General features: G+C 43.3%; 1 gene segment (V, D, J or C); it reads right to left on the bottom strand.

The window, feature by feature from the left end:
- Positions 1 to 513: 513 nt before the first annotated feature.
- LOC126066083 (immunoglobulin lambda variable 3-25-like) lies at positions 514 to 7608 on the bottom strand. The segment is given in 3 exon segments: positions 514 to 587; positions 7017 to 7343; positions 7501 to 7608. Coding segments are annotated over 3 exon segments (447 nt in total).
- Between the last annotated feature and the right edge of the window lie 10938 nt (positions 7609 to 18546).

The following is an 18546-nucleotide window of genomic DNA, read 5'->3' as shown; positions in this document are numbered from 1 at the left end:
AGAAGAGGCCTCTGCCCTTCTCGCTCCAGTTTCACAGCATGTCCTGAAGGAGGTGAGTCCAGGGCCCATTTCCCGCAGGAGCGGACACCCGAAGAGGTTTATGACAACGCTGCCCCCTGCAGACGGAATGACCTATGTTGACTGGCTAATGAGGAGGAGGATGACTTGTTCCATGAGGTATAATGAACAAATTAACCACAAACTTTGGTTTTTCCCTTTAAATAATGCCTGTTTTAGAAATTGCTGAACTACCTCTTCTGAAAAATGGACTGCCTACAAATGAAAGAATAAAAATCTTTTCTCCATGTTAAAATTTCACAGAGTTTTTCTTTAACTCACCCGATGACCACATTTCAGTTATAAATACCAGAGCCAGGGTTCCATACCAAATAGGTTGAACCAAACTTTATTCAGGTAATGGAAATGGGCAGCTGGAGTAAGTTGTGGCCAGGAGAAAACATCCAACAATGACCTCAAAGTTCCTTACCTGAAGCTTGGGAAGGCAGCTGAGGATCATGCGAGGGAGGTACTTGGGAAGATGTTGATGGAAGGCTCTGGGAAGGGCAGGTCCAGGAGGAAGGTGGAGACTATGGAGATTAGGGGGCCACAGAGGATCATGGGTGGAAGGCAGAGACTGGTGAAGATGTGGATAGGAGGGTTCTGGGAAAAGTAGAACCAGGAGGTGGGTAGAGACTATGGAGATGAAGCAGGTAGCAGAGGATCATAGGATGTTGTCACGCATTGAATTGTGTCCTTCTAAAATATCTGTCAATGGAAAAGAAATCAAACACTTGGAAACTGAACGATACCCTGCTCAGAAACAACTGGCTTATAGAAGACATTAAGGATAGAATAAAGAAATTCATAGAACCCAATGAGAATGAAAACACTTCCTATCAGAACGTTTGGGACAGAGCTAAAGCAGTGCTCAGAGGTCAATTTATATCAATAAATGCACACATCCAAAAAAAAGAAAGGGCCAAAATCGAAGAATTATCCCTACAACTTGAACAAATAGAAAGAGAGCAACAAAAAAACCCTCAGACAGCAGAAGAAAGCAAATAATAAAAATTAGAGCAGAATTAAATGAAATAGAGAATAGAAAAACAATTGAAAGAGTTAACAACACCAAAGCTGGTTCTTTGAAAAAAATCAACAAAATTGATAAACCTTTCGCCAAACTGACAAAAGCAAAACAGGAGAGGAGGCAAATAACCTGAATAAGAAATGAGATGGGAGACGTCACAGCAGACCCAATTGAAATTAAAAGAATCTATCAGATTACTACAAAAATCGTACTCTAACAAAACTGAAAACCTAGAAGAAATGGATGCCTAAACTAACACAAAAAGGAGTAGAACAACTAAATAAACCTGTCACAAAAGAAGAGATTGAAAAGGTAATTCAAAAACTCCCAACAAAAAAGACCTGGCCCAGACAGCTGCTTCACTGGAATGTTCTACCAAACTTTCAGAGAAGAGATAATACCACTACTACTAAAGGCACTTCAGAGCACAGAAATGGATGGAATACCGCCAAACTCATTCTATGAAACCATCATATCCCTGATACCAAAACTAGGTAAAGACATCACAAAAAAGAAAATTATAGACCTATATCCTTTGTGAACTTAGATGCAAAAATCCTCAACAATATTTTAGCCAATAGAATTCAACAACACATCAAAAAAAATTTACCATGACCACGTGGGATTCATACCAGGTTTTCAGGGATGGTTCAACATTAGAAAAACAATTAATGTAATCAAAAGACATGAACTACATGATCTTAACAATTGGTAATGAAAGGCATTTGACAAAGTCCAACATCCACTCATGATAAAAGCTCTCAGCAAAATAGGAATAGAAGAGAAATTCCTCAACATAATAAAGGGCATTGATACAAAGCCAACAGCCAATATCATCTTAAATGGAGTCTTAAAAGCTTTCCATTGAGAATGGGAACCAGACAAACCATGCCCTTTATTACCACTCTTATTGAACAGAGAGCTGGAGGTCCTAGCAAAAGCAATTAGGCTAGATGAAGAAATAAAGGGCATACAGATTGGTAAGGAAGATATAAAAGTATCTCTATTAGCAGGTGATTTTACACACAGAAAACCATAAAGAATCCTCAAGAAAACTGCTGACACTAAAAGAAGAGTTCAGCAGAACATCAGGATATAAGATAAACATACAAAAATCAGCTGGATTCCTCTACACTAACAAAGAGAACGTTGAAGATGAAATCACCAAATCAATACCATTTATAGTAGCCCCCAAGAAGACAGAATACTTAAGAATAAATCATACCAAAAACGTAAAAGACCTATACAAAGAAAACTACAAGACACTAACTGCAAAAAACCAAAGAGACATACGTAAGTGGAAAGACGTACAATGCTCGTGGATAGGAAGACTTAACATTGTAAAAATGTCTATTCTACCAAAAGTGATCTATAGATACAATGCAATTTTGATCCAAATTCCAAGGACGTTTTTTAATGTGGGGGAGAAACAAACCACCAACTTCATACGGGAAGGAATGAGGCCCTGGGTAAGAAAAGCATTACTGAAAAAGAAGAACAAAGTGGGAGGCCTCATACTACCTGATTTTAGAAGCTATTATACTGCCACAGTAGTCAAAACATCCAGGTACTGGTACAACAACAGATACATACACCAATGGAACAGAATTGAGAATTAGACATCAATCCATCCACCTATGAGCCAGTGATACTTGACAAAGGCCCAAAGTCAGTTAAATGGGGGAAAAGACAGTCTCTTTAACAAATGGTGCTGGCATAACTGGATATCCATCTGCAAAAAAATGAAACAAGACCCATACCTCACATCATGCACAAAAACGAACTCGAAATGGATCAAAGACCTAAATATAAAATCTAAAACGATAAAGATCATTTGAGATAAAACAGGGACAATGCTGGCAGCTCTAATCCATGGCATAAACAGTATACAAAACATTACTAACAATGTACAAACACCGGAAGAGAAACTAGATAATGGCGAATTCCTAAAAATCAAACACCTATGGCTATCCAAAGACTTCACCAAAAGAATAAAAAGATTACCTACAGACTGTGAAAATCTTTTTAGCTGTGATATTTCCAATCAGCATCTGATCTCTAAAATCTACACGATATGGTAAAAGCTCAACAACAAAAAGGCAAATAACCCAACTATGAAATGGGCAAAGGATATGAACAGGCACTTCACTAAAGAAATTCAGGGAGCTAACAGATACAGGAGGAAATGCTCGTGATTGCTAGCTATTACACAAACACAAATCAAAACTACAATGAGATTCCATCTCGCTCCAACAGGGCTGACATTAACCCCAAAAACACAAAATAATAAATGTTGGAGAGGTTGTGGAGAGACTGGAACACTTATACACTGCTAGTGGAAATGTTAAATGGTACAAACACTTTGGAAATCGATTTGGTGCTTCCTTAAAAAGCTAGAAATAGATCTATTATACAATCCAGCAATCTCGCAATTTGGAATACATCCTAGAGAAATAAAAGCCTTTATACGAACAGATATATGCATACTCATGTTCATTGCAGCACTGTTTACAATAGGAAAAAGATGGAAGCTACCAAGATGAATGGATATAAATCATGATATATTCACACAATGGAATACTGCCCATGCATAAAGAGCAATGATGAAACCGTGAAACCTTTCATAACATGGAGGAATCTGAAAGGCATTATGCTGAGTGAAATTAGTTAGTTGCAAAGCACCAATATTGTATGAGATCACTGTTATAAGAACCCAAGAAACAGTTTAAACAGAGAAGAAAATATTCTTTTATGGTTAAGAGACTGGGGAGGAAGGGAGGGAGAGGGGTATTCACTATTTAGATAGTAGACAAGAACTACTTTAGGTGAAAGGAAAGACAACACACAATACAGGGGAGGTCAGCACAACTGGACTGAACCAAAATCAAAAAAGTTTGCTGAATAAACCAAATGCTTTGAAGGCCAGAATAGCAGGGGTGGGGGTTTGGGGACCATGGTTTCAGGGGACATCTAGGTCAATTGGCATAACAAAATCTATTAAGAAAACATTCTGCATCCCACTTTGGAGAGTGGCATCTGGGGTCTTAAATGCTAGCAAGCTGCCATGTAAGATGCATCAATTGGTCTCAACCCACCTGGAGCAAAGGAAAATGAAGAATACCAAAGACACAAGGTAACTATGAGCCCAAGAGACAGAAAGGGCCACATATATGAGAGACTACATCAGTCTGAGACCGGAAGAACCAGATGGTGCCCAGCTAGAACTGAAGACTCCCCTGATAGGGGACACAGTAGAGAACCCCTGAAGGAGCAAGACAACAGTGGGATGCAGACCTCAAATTCTTGTAAAAGACCAGACTTAACGGTCTGACTGAGACTGGAAGAACCCCAGAGGTCATGTACCAAGACCTTCTGTTACGCCAAGACAGGAACCATTCCCAAAGTAACTCCTCAGACAGTGATTGGACTGGACTATAAGACAGAAAATGATACTGGTGAGGAGTGAGTTTCTTGGATTAAGTGCACACATGAGACTATGGGGGCATCTCGTGTCTGGAGGGGAGATGAGAAGGCAGGGGGACAGAAGCTGCCTCAGTGAACATGGAAATAGTGGGTGGAGAGGAGGGCCGTGCTGTCTCATTAGGGTGAGAGCAACTAGGAGTATATAAAAAAAAAACAAGGTGTTTATAAACTTTTGTATGAGAGACTGGCTTGATTTGTAAACTTTCACTTAAAGCACAATAAAAAACTGAAAAAAAAAATCTGTCAAGCTGGCTAAGCCATAATTCCCACTATTGTGTGATTGTCCACGATTTCATCATCTGTCCTGATTTTCCTATTTGTTGTTAATCTTACCTCTATGATGTTAATGAGGCAGGATTAGAGGCAGTTATAGTAATGAGGCAGGACTCAATCTACAAGATTGTGGTTTGTTTTAAGTCAATCTCTTTTGAGACATTAAAGAGAGCAGAGAGACAGGAGACCTCATTACCACCAAGCAAGAAGAGCCAGGAGCCTGTGTCTTTTCAACCCAGGGTCAGTGTGCTGAGAAGCTCCTAGGCAAGGGGTAGATTGATGACACTGTGGACCTTCTCCTAGAGCCAACAGAGAGAGAAAGCCTTTCCCTGAAGCTGGCACCCTGAATTCAGACTTCTGGCCTCCTATATTCTGAGTGAATAAATTTCTGTTTGTTAAAGCCATTCACTTGTGGTATTTCTGTTATAGCAGCACTAGATAACTAAGACAGATGCTGAGGCCAAAACCTGAGGAGAAAGGGAGGAAGGTTCTTGGGAGGACAGGATTGGGTGGTCCTCTCCAGGGTGGGCCAGGCAGGCTTCCAACCCTTAACAGAGCTGCCCAGCCCAGCTCAGGCAGCCATGAGACCTGGGAGGCCTCTTCCCTCCATCTGGACCCTGCCCCCAACACACCTTCTCTGGGGACCTCACGTGCTCCTTTCCATCAAAGGGGTAATGAGCTCCTGTAGGGAAAGGCTGTGAACCCAACATCCCTCATCCCTGCCGAAGGGGGGTTCCTGTCTCTATCCCTCTATGGATTTAATGCTCTTTTCTTTCTTAGCCACTTTCAGTCTGCAGTGGGTGTTTATTAGTGCTGATTACTGAGACCACCGGTGTCAACAGGACCTAATTGTTAGTTCCAAGAAATTCTTCACCTGGAAGATAAGCGTGTAAACCAATAAATCATGTCACTCTCTGCTTCAAGAGTATTCTGAAAACCAATTGTTCAGATAAATCTTTTGCTCATCTAGGCAAACAGCTAACCTATCAGATCAACGTTTACTATCAGGACTTGCTTCTAAATGTTCACCTCTTTGTCCCAAATCTGGTGCTGTTATCTCACATATGTGGTTCTTATCTAGGTGTTTCCCCCTTGAAAGACCTGCCTCACACAGCCGCATGCTGACACTTGCTCCTGTAAACTCCCCCGACCACCTTCTGAGACTCCACTGAGACTCCGTCAGGGTGAGCTCTCCCTCACTTCTCACACACTGGGTGCTGCTGGATTTCCAGGTGATACAAAAAAAAGTGTTGAGTAGTTGAAACAAAGAGAATACGGACATAAAAACTACAACTTTTACCGTCTGGCTTTTTCTAGAAAAGTTTGATGACCCTAGATTTTAGGTAATGATCCACAGAACTTCTCCAAATGGACCAGCATCAGTAACTGAGGACAGAGAAACCTGGGAAAGAGGACCCCTGACCATGTGAAGAACTACTGGGGTCTTAGCTTATTCAGATACTTGAGGAACCACACATCACAATAACCTCACTGTCAGGATGGGGCACAGGGGTCAGATAATGAATAAAGGCCAGCTTAGCTCACATCAGTGTCCCCTGGGATCCTGGTCCTGCCTGGTGGCCATTTCTCCCCTCTGAATGAGTCATTGAATATGCTGTCTTTGGTGAGGTGACACCATCCCCACGTTGGTGTCTTGGGCTCTGGGAAAGAGCTATTGGAGTCAGAAGGTCGCCTGGTGAATTCTGAATCTTTCTTCATCCTCACCTCATCCAATATACTCATTAAAAAAAGTATTACTTGTGGGTATCAGGTGGGGAATGGCATAGATTAACGCCACCTTCGAAGACCTAAAGGACACAAGGTTGAGTTTGATGTTATACTTCTTTCGAGTTAATAGGTCTGCCCCTATTAGAGTTGAGTGGAACCTGAAAGTGGATTCCTGAGGATCCAATCACAGACTTGTCCCTTTTGCAGTTTCTGTCCCAGATGTGGTGTCTTTGCAGAGGTCACCATGGAAACAGGTCCACATTGTGCGGCCATCGATGAGGATGCTGCGTCCTTTCCTCACAAATCAGAGCCAGAACAGAGAGCCTGTGGCGATGAGGAGCGGACAGGAGCGTCACCTTCTGCATATACAAGGCCGTGTCCTGCTCTGTGTGACCTTGGGGTTGGGGAGGGTAAGCCAGGCTGGGTGGGCAGATTTTTATCTTACTTCCCCATCTGCCTGTGTCACTGTGAGCATCACTGCTACTGCTGTCCCCAGACTGACAGTAATAGTCGGCCTCATCCTCTGCCTGGACCGTGCTAATGGTCAGGGTGGCTGTGTTCCCGGAGCTGGAGCCAGAGAACCGATCAGGGATCCCTGAGGGCCTCTGACTGTCTTTAAAGATGACCAGCACAGGGGCCTGTCCTGGCTTCTGCTGGTACCAGTGAACGTAATAACTCTCGAAGTTACCTCCAGAGCAGGTGATGCTGGCTGTCTGTCCCTGGGCCACAGACACTGAGGGTGGCTGAGTCAGCTCAGAGGAGGTCACAGAGCCTGGAAGAGAGGAGAGGAGAGGAGGGTCTGAGGCCATGAGGCTAATTTCCAGGTGGTCCCCCTTGAGGCCATGACTGAGCTCAGCTCAGGGTTCATGGCAGGCCAAGCTCAGTGTTCTGTGGGGGTGAGCCCGAGGGCATGGCCTGGAAGAGAGCACCTGTGCAGAGAGTGAGGAGGAGGAGCAGGAGAGGGGTCCAGGCCATTGTGGACACACTTGAGCTCTACCCACTAGCCAACATCTCAGGAGGGTCCCCAGGACCCTCTTATTCCCTTCTGAGGCCCTATGGGGCAGAGATTGTTTGGTCTTTATGCAAATTTTCTCTTTCTCTGGGGATCCTAATTGAAAGGCCCTGAAACCAGCTGTGAGGGGCAGGCCCGAGAGGAAGGGTTAAGGTTGCCAGCAGTTTTCTTCCAGTTGCTCTCAGGTGGAAAAATCAGAGTTAGCTGCCAGGTCTGTGATCACAGTCACCTGCCTGGGGTTTGGCCACATGACCACTGTCTCAAACCCCTCGGTCCAGGCTTGGCTCAAAGGGCTGCGGGACTCCTGGAGCCTGGTCATGGTGCTGAGCTGGGCCCCATTGGGAGACAGCTGATAGCATCTGATGCAGCAGGAGGTGGTCCTGTAGTCGTATCACCTTCCTCTTCCTCCTTTATCTCCTTTTTGGGTCTCCAAAGACTCACCGTCTCCCCCCATTTTATTAGGATATGTTTCTATGCTATGTTTCTATGTCACTAGGAATTTGTAAAACGTTTCGTTTTGCTTGTTTAATCAACAACCTGCTCTTGTAAATTCATGACAACTTCTAGTCTCATTTCACATGTGGAGTTAGCATCCCTTCTACGACGCACTTTCCCAATGGGCTATCAGTTCGCATTGACCAAACTTTCATTCTTTCTCCTCTTTTCAAATTCATACTGTATCCTATCTTGTAAAAAGATTCAAAAACCACCCTGACTGACACACCCATTCTGGGCATCCTGGGTTCTCCTGTTGGTTCCCAGGTCACAGTCTCTACACAGAGGTGGGGTCTGGGGGCTGAACCATCAGTGTCCCCTGCAGTGATGACGACTCTGTCACTGGACAGAGGACTGCCCATTATGAGGGCATTGACACTGAGCAGGGAGATACCCTGTCACCCAGGGACAGAAGTCCCCTGAGGGTGCTCGGATGCTAACACCCGGGTTTCATGGACCTTCTTGCTCCACCTCGCACTCATCTGAGACTGGACCTGAGCATGAAGCTACAGCCCCAAGGTGCCTGTGGGGTCATCTGAGGGCAGAGTCAGCTAAGAGATGGGAAGAGAGACAAAGGGGAGGGGAGGGGAGGGATTTCTAGAAATACCCAGGACAGAGATCACCTCCCAGGACCACTGCTCGACAGTGAGGGGGCAATGTACTAAGCGTGAGAGGGAGGGTCCTGCAGCTTTCCTGGGGAAGGACACAGCCCCTGTGACCTCTGTCCTCTCACTGTGCCCCCCATAAAGAACCTCAATCTGTGGGTTTTCTCCTGAGTGAATTCCAGCCTTGCATGAGCTTCTCAGGTCATACCTGGACCAGTCTTCTCTCACGTGCATTTCCCAGGTAAAGACTCTTTTTGCCTGGACTCCCTTTCAGGGTCTTGAGGCTCTTGCCTGGGTAGGTCTGACTCTTAGAACATGTTCCCTAGGCTGAGAGAACGGGATGGAGTGTCTTGACCTTCCTATCTGAGGACAGAATCTGAACATCTGTTGTATTCAGCTCATGGCTGGTTTCCCACTCCACTCCACCTGGGCAGCTCCAGCTTCTCCCTGGATCTCCTGGCTGCACATTTGCTGCCCCCTGCTGGTGGAGGAGAACTCAGACCAGGATCTTGCTCCTTTTGGTGACTCCAAAGCACGTCTCACCTGAGAGGATCTGGACCAGGGAGTCCAGCCCTTACTCTGTGCCCATCAGTACCCACCCTGAACTACCCAGCCACACACAATGCTGCTCTCTTTCAGGGCCTCAGGAGGCAGCTTGAGATTTGGAAAGAGACTGTTCCCAAGATCAGCAGAGGGGAGAGGGACCTTCCCTTCAATGCACTCCTCAGCTCCGTCATCTCCTCTCCAAGCCTAAGCAGATGCTGTCATACCCTCAGGGCCTGCATGGCTTTGTCTTGTGACAGTGTCATTCCCTCAGCTTGTATTCTGTCCTCTGTACCCCCCTCTGCTCTACCTGGACTCAGCCCAGAAAGGGTCTGCTCTTGCTGTGTGGTAACAATTGTTTCAGTCCCAAAGGGGACCTGCTGGCAGAGCACAGTTTCCCCACATGAATCCTCTTGAAGTCAGGGGGTTTTCAGTTCTTTCTTTCAACTGAATTGAGAGAGTCCTTAACAGAATTGTCTGCTGATACATCATTAAATCTAATTTTTGATAGTTAACAATATAGAGTTTTTGGTATTTAGATAGGAGAGATTTTACATGATTGAGTGACACTGATGTTACAAAAATCCTATTCATGAGAATAAGTAACTATGCTTACATCTGTAAAACCCAAAGGAAGAAGAGAACTGAGGCATAATGCTGTCTGGCAGCTGTAAGCAATATTAATCTGAGGATAAGTGAGCAAAACATAAATCCATTGTGGTTGAGATGATTCCAACTCATACTGACCCTACAGGACAGAGTAGAACCACCCTGTAGGGTCTCTAAGGAGTGGCTGGTAGATCGAACTGTTGACATTTTCGTTAACGGCTGAGTTCTTAACCACTGCACACCGAATAGTGATATGTAGTGACTCTTTATGACAGTTTAATATGTTGATATTTTTTCTGCTCATGTCTGACTAAGTAGTAGTATAATGATAATCAATATGCAAGAAAAAACTTGGAACACTTATTGTTCCAGCAAATAAAACACATTTTACAATTTAAATATATCTGCTTGTCTTTATGACAGGGGACTCTGACAGGATAGTGAATAAAAGACTCTCAGTATAACAATATATACAACCAACAACAACTAGTTGCTGTCAAGTCGATTCCCACTCCTTGTGACTCCACGTATTTCAGAGTAGAATTTCTCCATAGGGTTTTCAATGGCTGTGACTTTTTAGAAGTAGATTGCCAAACCTTTCTTCTGAGGAGCCTCCGGGTGGATTTGAACTGCCAAACTTTTAGTTAATAGCCGAGTGCTTAACTTTTTGCATCACCCAGGCAATCCTATAAAAATATATGATCAGATCAAAGTAAGTAGGGATGTGGAATGAGAACAACATTAAAGAGAAAAAGACTAAAGTTTTCAAATATTAGACAAGAATTTTTAAAAAGGGTGGGTATCAAATCATTATGACAATTATCCTCTATTGAATATGTGTTAGAGTCATGTGAATATTTTACAAACGGATAGAAATTTTCAGTTGTCATTCTAAAAAGTTTCAAGGCTCCCCTTGCACACTATTTGAAAATTCGATGAGAGGGTGGGGAGCAAAGAGTTTGAGGACCAGGTCCGCAGCCTCAGCCCCTCCCACCTCCCTCCCAGGAGGCCCTTCTCTAAGGGGTAAAGACCACCAGCCTCTTGACCAAGTAGGGCTTGAGGGTTCCAGCCCCAACAGCCTGAGTCCCTGAGGTCTAGTTTCCCAGCTGGAATCAGAGTCGATAAAGAGCCGCGAGGGTCACTGGGTGTCTCTAGAAATAACCACACGTGGCACAGGCTGGTGCCTTCAGAGATGGCATCTCTCCCTGACCAAAGGTCTTGCTGAGGGAGTGATGACTCTGAGGCTGATGGTCCATACCAGGAGGTCCTGCCCTTTGCTGTACCCTCCAGTGTGAATGGTGTTGCTCTGGGTGGGTTTCAGAGTAGCCACTATGGCCCCATCTAGAGGGACATGGTAAGGAAGGGACCCACTGTGAGGCTCCACGTTCACCCCCTCAGTGTCCCCTCAGAAGAAGGAAGAAGCCTCTGCCCTTCACGCTGCAGCTTCACAGCTTGTCCTAAAGGAGGTGAGTCCAGGCCCATTTCCTGCAGGTGCTGACAGCCAACGTGAGTTTTATGACAACGCTGCTCCCTGCAGGCTGGAAGGAACTTTGTGAATTGGAAAATAAAGAGAACAACTTCTTCCATGAAGAATAATGAGCAAATTAACCACAGATCTCTGAATTTTTCCTTGAACTACTTAGCACCAATTATCCGGCTAAACGCTTGTTCATTTGGGAAAACAGTTCGCTTATCAGATCAAAGTTGGCTAACAAGACCTGTGCTGTATCTCACAGATGTGGTCCATTTCAAGATGTTACGTTACTTGAAAGACCTACCTCACACAGCGCCATGCTGATACTTGTCCTTGTAAACACCCCTTGACCACCCTCTGAGTCCCCACTGAGACCCCGTCAGGGTGGTTCTCCCTTAGTTCTCGCACACTGAGTCTGCTGGATTTTCAGGTGCCTGGGGGAGCCCCGATGGCCCAGTGTTTAAGAGATTGGCTGCTAACCAAAAGATCAGCAGTTTGAATCCACCAGCTTCTCCTTGGAAACTCCATGAGGCATTTCTACTCTGTCCTTTAGGGTCGCTAGGAATTGGAATTGACTGCACAGCAACGGGTTTGAGGTCTTAGGAAACTGGAGGCAGTGGTTTAGAATGACCTGCTCCTTTTACAGTGGAAGGGGATAAGGCCTGGAAGTGCAGGAAGTTGTTGCCTTCTGTCAGGAGTGTAAAGGCTGAGGCAGGACTAGAAAATTCTACTCCGCGGTGAAAGTCTGTCCTGGTCAGTGTGAGCTTGAGGGGCCAGGTGAACCAGACCAAGTGGGCATGTTTGTGTCTCACTTGCCCGCAGCACTGCTGTTCCATACGTGACAGTAAGAGTTGGCCTTGCCCTCGACCTGAAGCACACGGATAGTCAGGGTGGCCATGTTCCTCAAGTTGGTGTCGGAGAATTTATCAGGGATTCCTCAGAGCCAGTTGATATCACTATAGATGACTAGTAGAGGGGCCTGGCCTGGCTTCTGCTGGTAGGAGTGAGGATATTTATTCCTGAGGTTACCTCCAGATAAATGGGTCATCTAACCATGTGAAGAACTATTGCATACACTGGGGCCTGAGCTGACTCTGATCCCTGGGGAACCACACAGCACAATAGCCTCATTGTCAGGGTGGGGCACAGGGATCAGGTAGAGAAAAAAGGCTGGCTTAGCTCATACTACCAATACTGATGGTTGTTGAGTCAGCTCAGAGGATGCCACAGAGCCTGCAAGAGAGGAAAGGAGAAGAGAGTAGAGTCTGGGGTCAAGAGGTTTATTCCTAGAGGTACTGCCTGAGGCCATGAATGGGCTGAGTTCATGGTTCAGGGCAGGCCCAGCTGAGAATCCTGTGGGGCTAAGCCAAGGGCAGGGCCTAGGGTGGGGTGGGGGCGGGGAGGGGGGGGACCCTGCATCTGTGCAGAGAGTGAGGAGGAGTTGCCTTTTTGTTGTAGAGTTTTTGCACTATCATGTAGATTTTAGAGATCAGATGCTGATCGGAATTGTCCTAGCTAAAATATTTTTCTCAGTATGTAGGTAATATTTTTGTTCTTTTGGTGAAGTCGTTGGATGAGCATAGGTGTTTGACTTTTAGGAGATCCCAGTTATTTAACTTCTCTTCTGGTGTTTCTACAGTTCTAGAAATGTTTTGTGTACTGTTTATGCCATGTATTAGGGCTCCCAGCATTGTCCGTATTTTTTCTTACATGATCTTTATTGTTTTAGATTTCATATTTAGGCCTTTGATCCATTTTCAGTTCATTTTTGTGCATGGTGTGAGGTATGGGTCTTGTTTCATTTTTCTGCAGATGGATATCCAGTCATGCCAGCACTTTTTGTTAAAGAGGCTGTCTTTTCCCCATTTAACTGACTTTGGGCCTTTGTCAAACATCAGCTGCTCTTAGGTAGATGGATTTATGCCTGGATTCTCAATTCTGTTCCATTGGTCTATGTATCTGTTGACGTACCAGGACCAGGCTGTTATGACTACTGTGGCTGTATAAGAGGTTCTAAAATCAGGTAGTGTGAGGCCTCCCACTTTGTTCTTCTTTTTCAGTAATGCTTTACTTATCTGGGGCCTCTTTCCCTTCCATATGAAGTTGGTGATTAAAAAATGTCCTCGGATTTTAGATTGGAATTGCATTGTGTCTATAGATCACTTCTGGTAGAATAGACATTTGTACAATGTTAAGTCTTCCTATCCATGAGCAAGGTATGTTTTCCCACTTATGTAGGTCTCTTTCCAGTTCTGCGCTGGAGGTACTCACTTGTCTAGTGACTAGCGGAAGACTGCTTCCTGGCCAAATGACTGGAAGCGATCCATATTTATGCCTATTCCCAAGAAAGGTGACCCAACCCAGTGCAGAAATTATAGAATAATATCATTAATATCACAGCAAGGAACATTTTGCCGAAGATCATTCAAAAACGGCTGCAGCAGTGTATTGACAGGGAAGTGCCAGAAATCAAGGCCAGTTTCAGAAGAGGATATGGAACCAGGGATATCATTGCTGATGTCAGATGGATCCTGGCTGAAAACAGAGAATACCAGAAGGATATTTACCTGTGTTTTATTGACTATGCAAAGGCATTTGACTGTGTGGCTCATAACAAATTATGGATAACATTGCAAAGAATGGGAATCCCAGAACACTTAATTGTGCTCATGAGGAAGCTTTACATAGATTAAGAGGCAGTCGTTTGGACAGAATGAGGGGATACTGAGCGGTTTAAAGTCAGGAACAGTGTGAGTCAGGGTTGTATCCTTTCACCATACCTATTTAATCTGCATGCTGAGCAAATTACCCAAGAAGCTGGACTATATGAAGAAGAACGGGGCGTCAGGATTGGTGGAAGACTCATTAACACCCTGTGCTATGCAGATGACACAACCTTGATTGCTGAAAATGAAAAAGACTTGAAGCACTTACTAGTGAAGATCAGAGACCACAGCCTTCAGTACGGATTGCACCCTAACATAAAGAAAACAAAAATCCTTGCAACTGGACCAATGAGCAACATCATGACAAATGGAGAAAAGACTGAATTTGTCACGGATTTCATTTTACTTAGATCCACAATCAACGCACATGGAAGAAGCAGTCAAGAAATCAAACAATGCATTACATTGGGCAAATATGCTGCAAAGAAACTCTTTAAAGTGTTGAAAAGCAAAGCTGTCACCTTGAAGACTAAGGTGCACCTGACTCAAGCCATGGTACTTTCGATCGCATCACATGCATGTGAAAGCTGGGCAATGAATAAAGAAGACCAAAGAAGAATTGGTGCCTTTGAATTGTACTTTTGGTGAAGAACATTGAATATACCATGGACTGCCAAAAGAACGAACAGATCTGTCTTGGAAGAAGTCCAACCAGAATGCTCCTTAGAAGCAAGGATGGTGAGACTGCGTCTTACATACTTTGGACATGTTGTCAGGAGGGATCAGTCCCTGGAGAAGGACATCATGCTTGGCCAAGTACAGGGTCAGCGGAAAAGAGGAAGACCCTCAACGAGGTGGATTGACACAGTAGCTGCAACAATGAGCTCAAGCATAACAATGATTGTAAGGATGGCGCAGGACCTGGTAGTGTTTCGTTCTGCTGTGCACAGGGCCGCTATGTGTCAGAACCGACTGGATGGCACCTAACAACAACAACCACCGTAGGTCTCTTGATTTCTCGCAGTCGTGTCTTGTAGTTTTCTTTGTATAGGTCTTTAAGATTTATTCCTAAGTATTTTATCTTATTGGGGGCTAATGTAAATGGTATTGATTTGATGATTTCCTCTTTGATGTTCTTTTTGTTGGCATAGAGGAATCCAACTGACTTTTGTATGTTTATCTTGTATCCTGATGCTCTTCTGTACTCTTCTATTAGTTTCAGCAGTTTTCTTGAGGATTCTTTGGGGTTTTCTGTTTATAAGGTCATGTCATCTGCAAATAGAGATACTTTTACTTCTTCCTTACCAATCTGGATGCCCTTTATTTCTTTATCTAGCCTAATTGCTCTGGCTAGGACCTCCAGCACAATGTTGAATAAGAATGGTGATAAAGGGCATCCGTGTCTGGCTCCCATTCTCAAGGGGAATGCTTTGGGACTCTCTCCATTTATGATGATGCTGGCTGTTGACTTCGTTAAAACGTCTTTTATTATGTTGAAGAATTTCCCTCCTAATCCTATTTTGCTGAGAGCTTTTATCATGAATGGGTGTTGGACTTTGTCAAATGCCTTTTCTGCATCAATTGAAAAGATCTTGTGCTTCTTGTCTTTTGTTTTATTTACATGATGGATTACTTTAATTGTTTTTCTAATGTTCAACCATTCCTGCATACCTGATATGAATCCCACTTGCTCAGGGTGAGTTATTTTTTTGATATGTTGTTGAATTCTATTGGCAAGAGTTTTGTTGAGGATTTTTGCATCTAAGTTCATGAGTTAGTTTTCTTTTTTGTGATGTCTTTACCTGGTTCTGGTATCAGAGTTACACTGGCTTCATAGAATGAGTTTCACAGTATTCCATCCTTTTTTATGCTCTGAAATACCTTCAGTGGTAGTGGTGTTAACTCTTCTCTGAAAGTTTGGTAGAACTCTCCAGACAAGCTGTCCTGGCCAGGGCTTTTTTTGTTGTTGTTGTTGGGAGTTTTTAAGTTATCTTTTCAATCTCTTCTTTTGTTACAGGTTTATTTAGTTTTTCTACCTCTGTGTTAGTTTAGTGTGTTTTAGTGTGTTTAGTGTGTTTCTAGGAATTCATCCATTTCTTCTAGGTTTTCAAATTTGTTAGAGTACAATTTCTTCTGTGATTCTGATATGATTATTTTAATTTCAGTTGGGTCTGTCATGATAGCACCCATCTCACATTTTATTCAGGTTTTTGCTTCCTCTCCTGTTTTTCTTTTGTCCAAAAGTTTATCAATTTCGTTAATTTTTTCAAAGACCAATCTTTTGGTCTTAATTCTTTCAATTGTTTTTCTGTTCTCTATTTCATTTAATTCTGCTCTGATTTTTATTATTTGCTTTCTTCTGGTTCCTGAGGACTTCTTTTGTTGCTCGCTTTCTACTTGTTCACGGTATACGGATAATTCTTTGATTTTGGCCCTTTCTTCTTTTTGTATGTGTGCATTTATTGATATAAATTAACCTCTGAGCACTGCTTTAGCTGTATCCCAAAGGTTCTGATAGGAAGTGTTTTCATTCTCATTGGATTCTATGAATTTCTTTATTCCATACTTTTTTTTTTTATACTTAGTGTATTCTATAACCCGGTCATTTTTGAGCAGGGTATTGTTCGGTTTCCAAGTGTTTGATTTCCTTTCCCTGCTTTTTCTGTCATTTACTTCTACTTTTATGGCTTTATGGTCAGATAAGATGTTTTGTAATATTTTGATGTCTTGGGTTCTATTAAGTCTTGCTTTATGATCTAATATGTGGTCTATTCTAGAGAATGTTCCATGTGCTCTATAAAAAGAAAGTATATTTGGCTGCTGTTGGGTGGACTGTTCTGTATATGTGTATGAGGTCAAGTTGGTTGATTGTGGCATTGAGATCTTCTGTGTCTTTATTGAGCTTCTGTCTAGGTGTTCTATCCTTCACTGAAAGTGGTATGTTGAAGTCTCCTGCTACAATTATGGAGCTGTCAATCTCACTTTTTGATGCTGTTAGGGTTTGTTTTATGTATCTTGCAGCCCTATCGTTGGGTGCGTAAATATTTAATATGGTTATATCCTCCCACTATATTATCCCTTTAATCATTATAAAGTGTCCTTCCTTATCCTTTGCGGTGGATTTAACCTTAAAGTCTATTTTGTCAGAAATTAATATTGGTACTCATGCTCTTTTTTGATGGTTGGTTACTTGATATATTTTTTCCATCCTTTGAGTTTTTGTTTCTTTCTCTAAGTCTAAGGTGTGTCTCTTGTAGGCAGCATATAGATGGATCGTATTTTTTTTTACCCATTCTGCCACTCTCTATCTCTTTATTGGTGCATTTAGTCCATTTACATTCAGGGTAATTATGGGTAGGTATATATATTTTTTTATATATATTTAGTGCCGTCATTTTGGTGTCTTTTTTCGTGTGCTGTTGACAGTTTCTTTTTTCCCACTTAATATTTTGTTCTGAGTAGTTTATCTTTGTATATTGACTTTTCCTCTTACTCGTTGTTGTTGATTTTGTTTCTGTTCAGGCTTTATTTTTTCTTGCATTTTATTTATTTATTAATTTTTTAAAATAATTTTTATTGTGCTTTAAGTGAGAGTTTACAAATCAAGTTAGTCTCTCACACAAAAACCCATATACACCTTGCTACACACTCCCAATTACTCTCCCCCTAATGAGACAGCCCGCTCCCTCCCTCCACTCTCTCTTTTCGTGTCCATTTCGCCAGCTTCTCACCCCCTCCACCCTCTCATCTCCCCTCCAGGCAGGAGATGCCAACATAGTCTCAAGTGTCCACTTGAGCCAAGAAGCTCACTCCTCGCCAGCATCCCTCTCCAACCCATTGTCCAGTCCAATCCGTGTCTGAAGAGTTGGCTTCGGGAATGGTTCCTGTCCTGGGCCAACAGAAGGTCTGGGAGCCATGACCACCAGGGTCCTTCTAGTCTCAGTCAGACCATTAAGTCTGGTCTTATGAGAATTTGGGGTCTGCATCCCGCTGCTCTCCAGCTACCTCAGGGGTTCTCTGTTGTGTTCCCTGTCAGGGCTGTCATCAGTTGTAGCCGGGCACCATCTAGTTCTTCTGGTCTCAGAATGATGTAGTCTCTGGTTCATGTGGCCCTTTCTGTCTCTTGGGCTCGTAATCGCCTTGTGTCCTTGGTGTTCTTCATTCTCCTTTGATCCAGGTGGGATGAGACCGATTGTTGCATCTTAGATAGCCACTTGCTAGCGTTTAAGACCCCAGGCGCCACTCTTCAAAATGGGACGCAGAATGTTTTCTTAATAAATTTTATTATGCCAGTTGACTTAGATGTCCCCTGAAACCATGGTCCCCAGACCCCTGCCCCTGCTACGCTGGCCTTCAAAGCATTCAGTTTATTCAGGAAACTTCTTTGATTTGGTTTAGTCCAGTTGTGCTGACCTCTCCTGTATTGTGTGCTGTCTTTCCCTTCACCTAAAGTAGTTCTTATCTACTATCTAATTAGTGAATACCCCTCTCCCACCCTCCCTCCCTCCCCCTCTCATAACCACAAAAGAATGTTTTCTTCTCAGTTTAAACTATTTCTCAAGTTCTTATAA

This window comes from Elephas maximus, chromosome 22 (assembly GCF_024166365.1).
Source record: "Elephas maximus indicus isolate mEleMax1 chromosome 22, mEleMax1 primary haplotype, whole genome shotgun sequence".
In the NCBI taxonomy this organism is placed as follows: Eukaryota; Metazoa; Chordata; class Mammalia; order Proboscidea; family Elephantidae; genus Elephas; species Elephas maximus.
The sequence above is the reverse complement of the archived record's forward strand: the minus strand, read 5'-3'. Positions and strand labels throughout refer to the sequence as shown.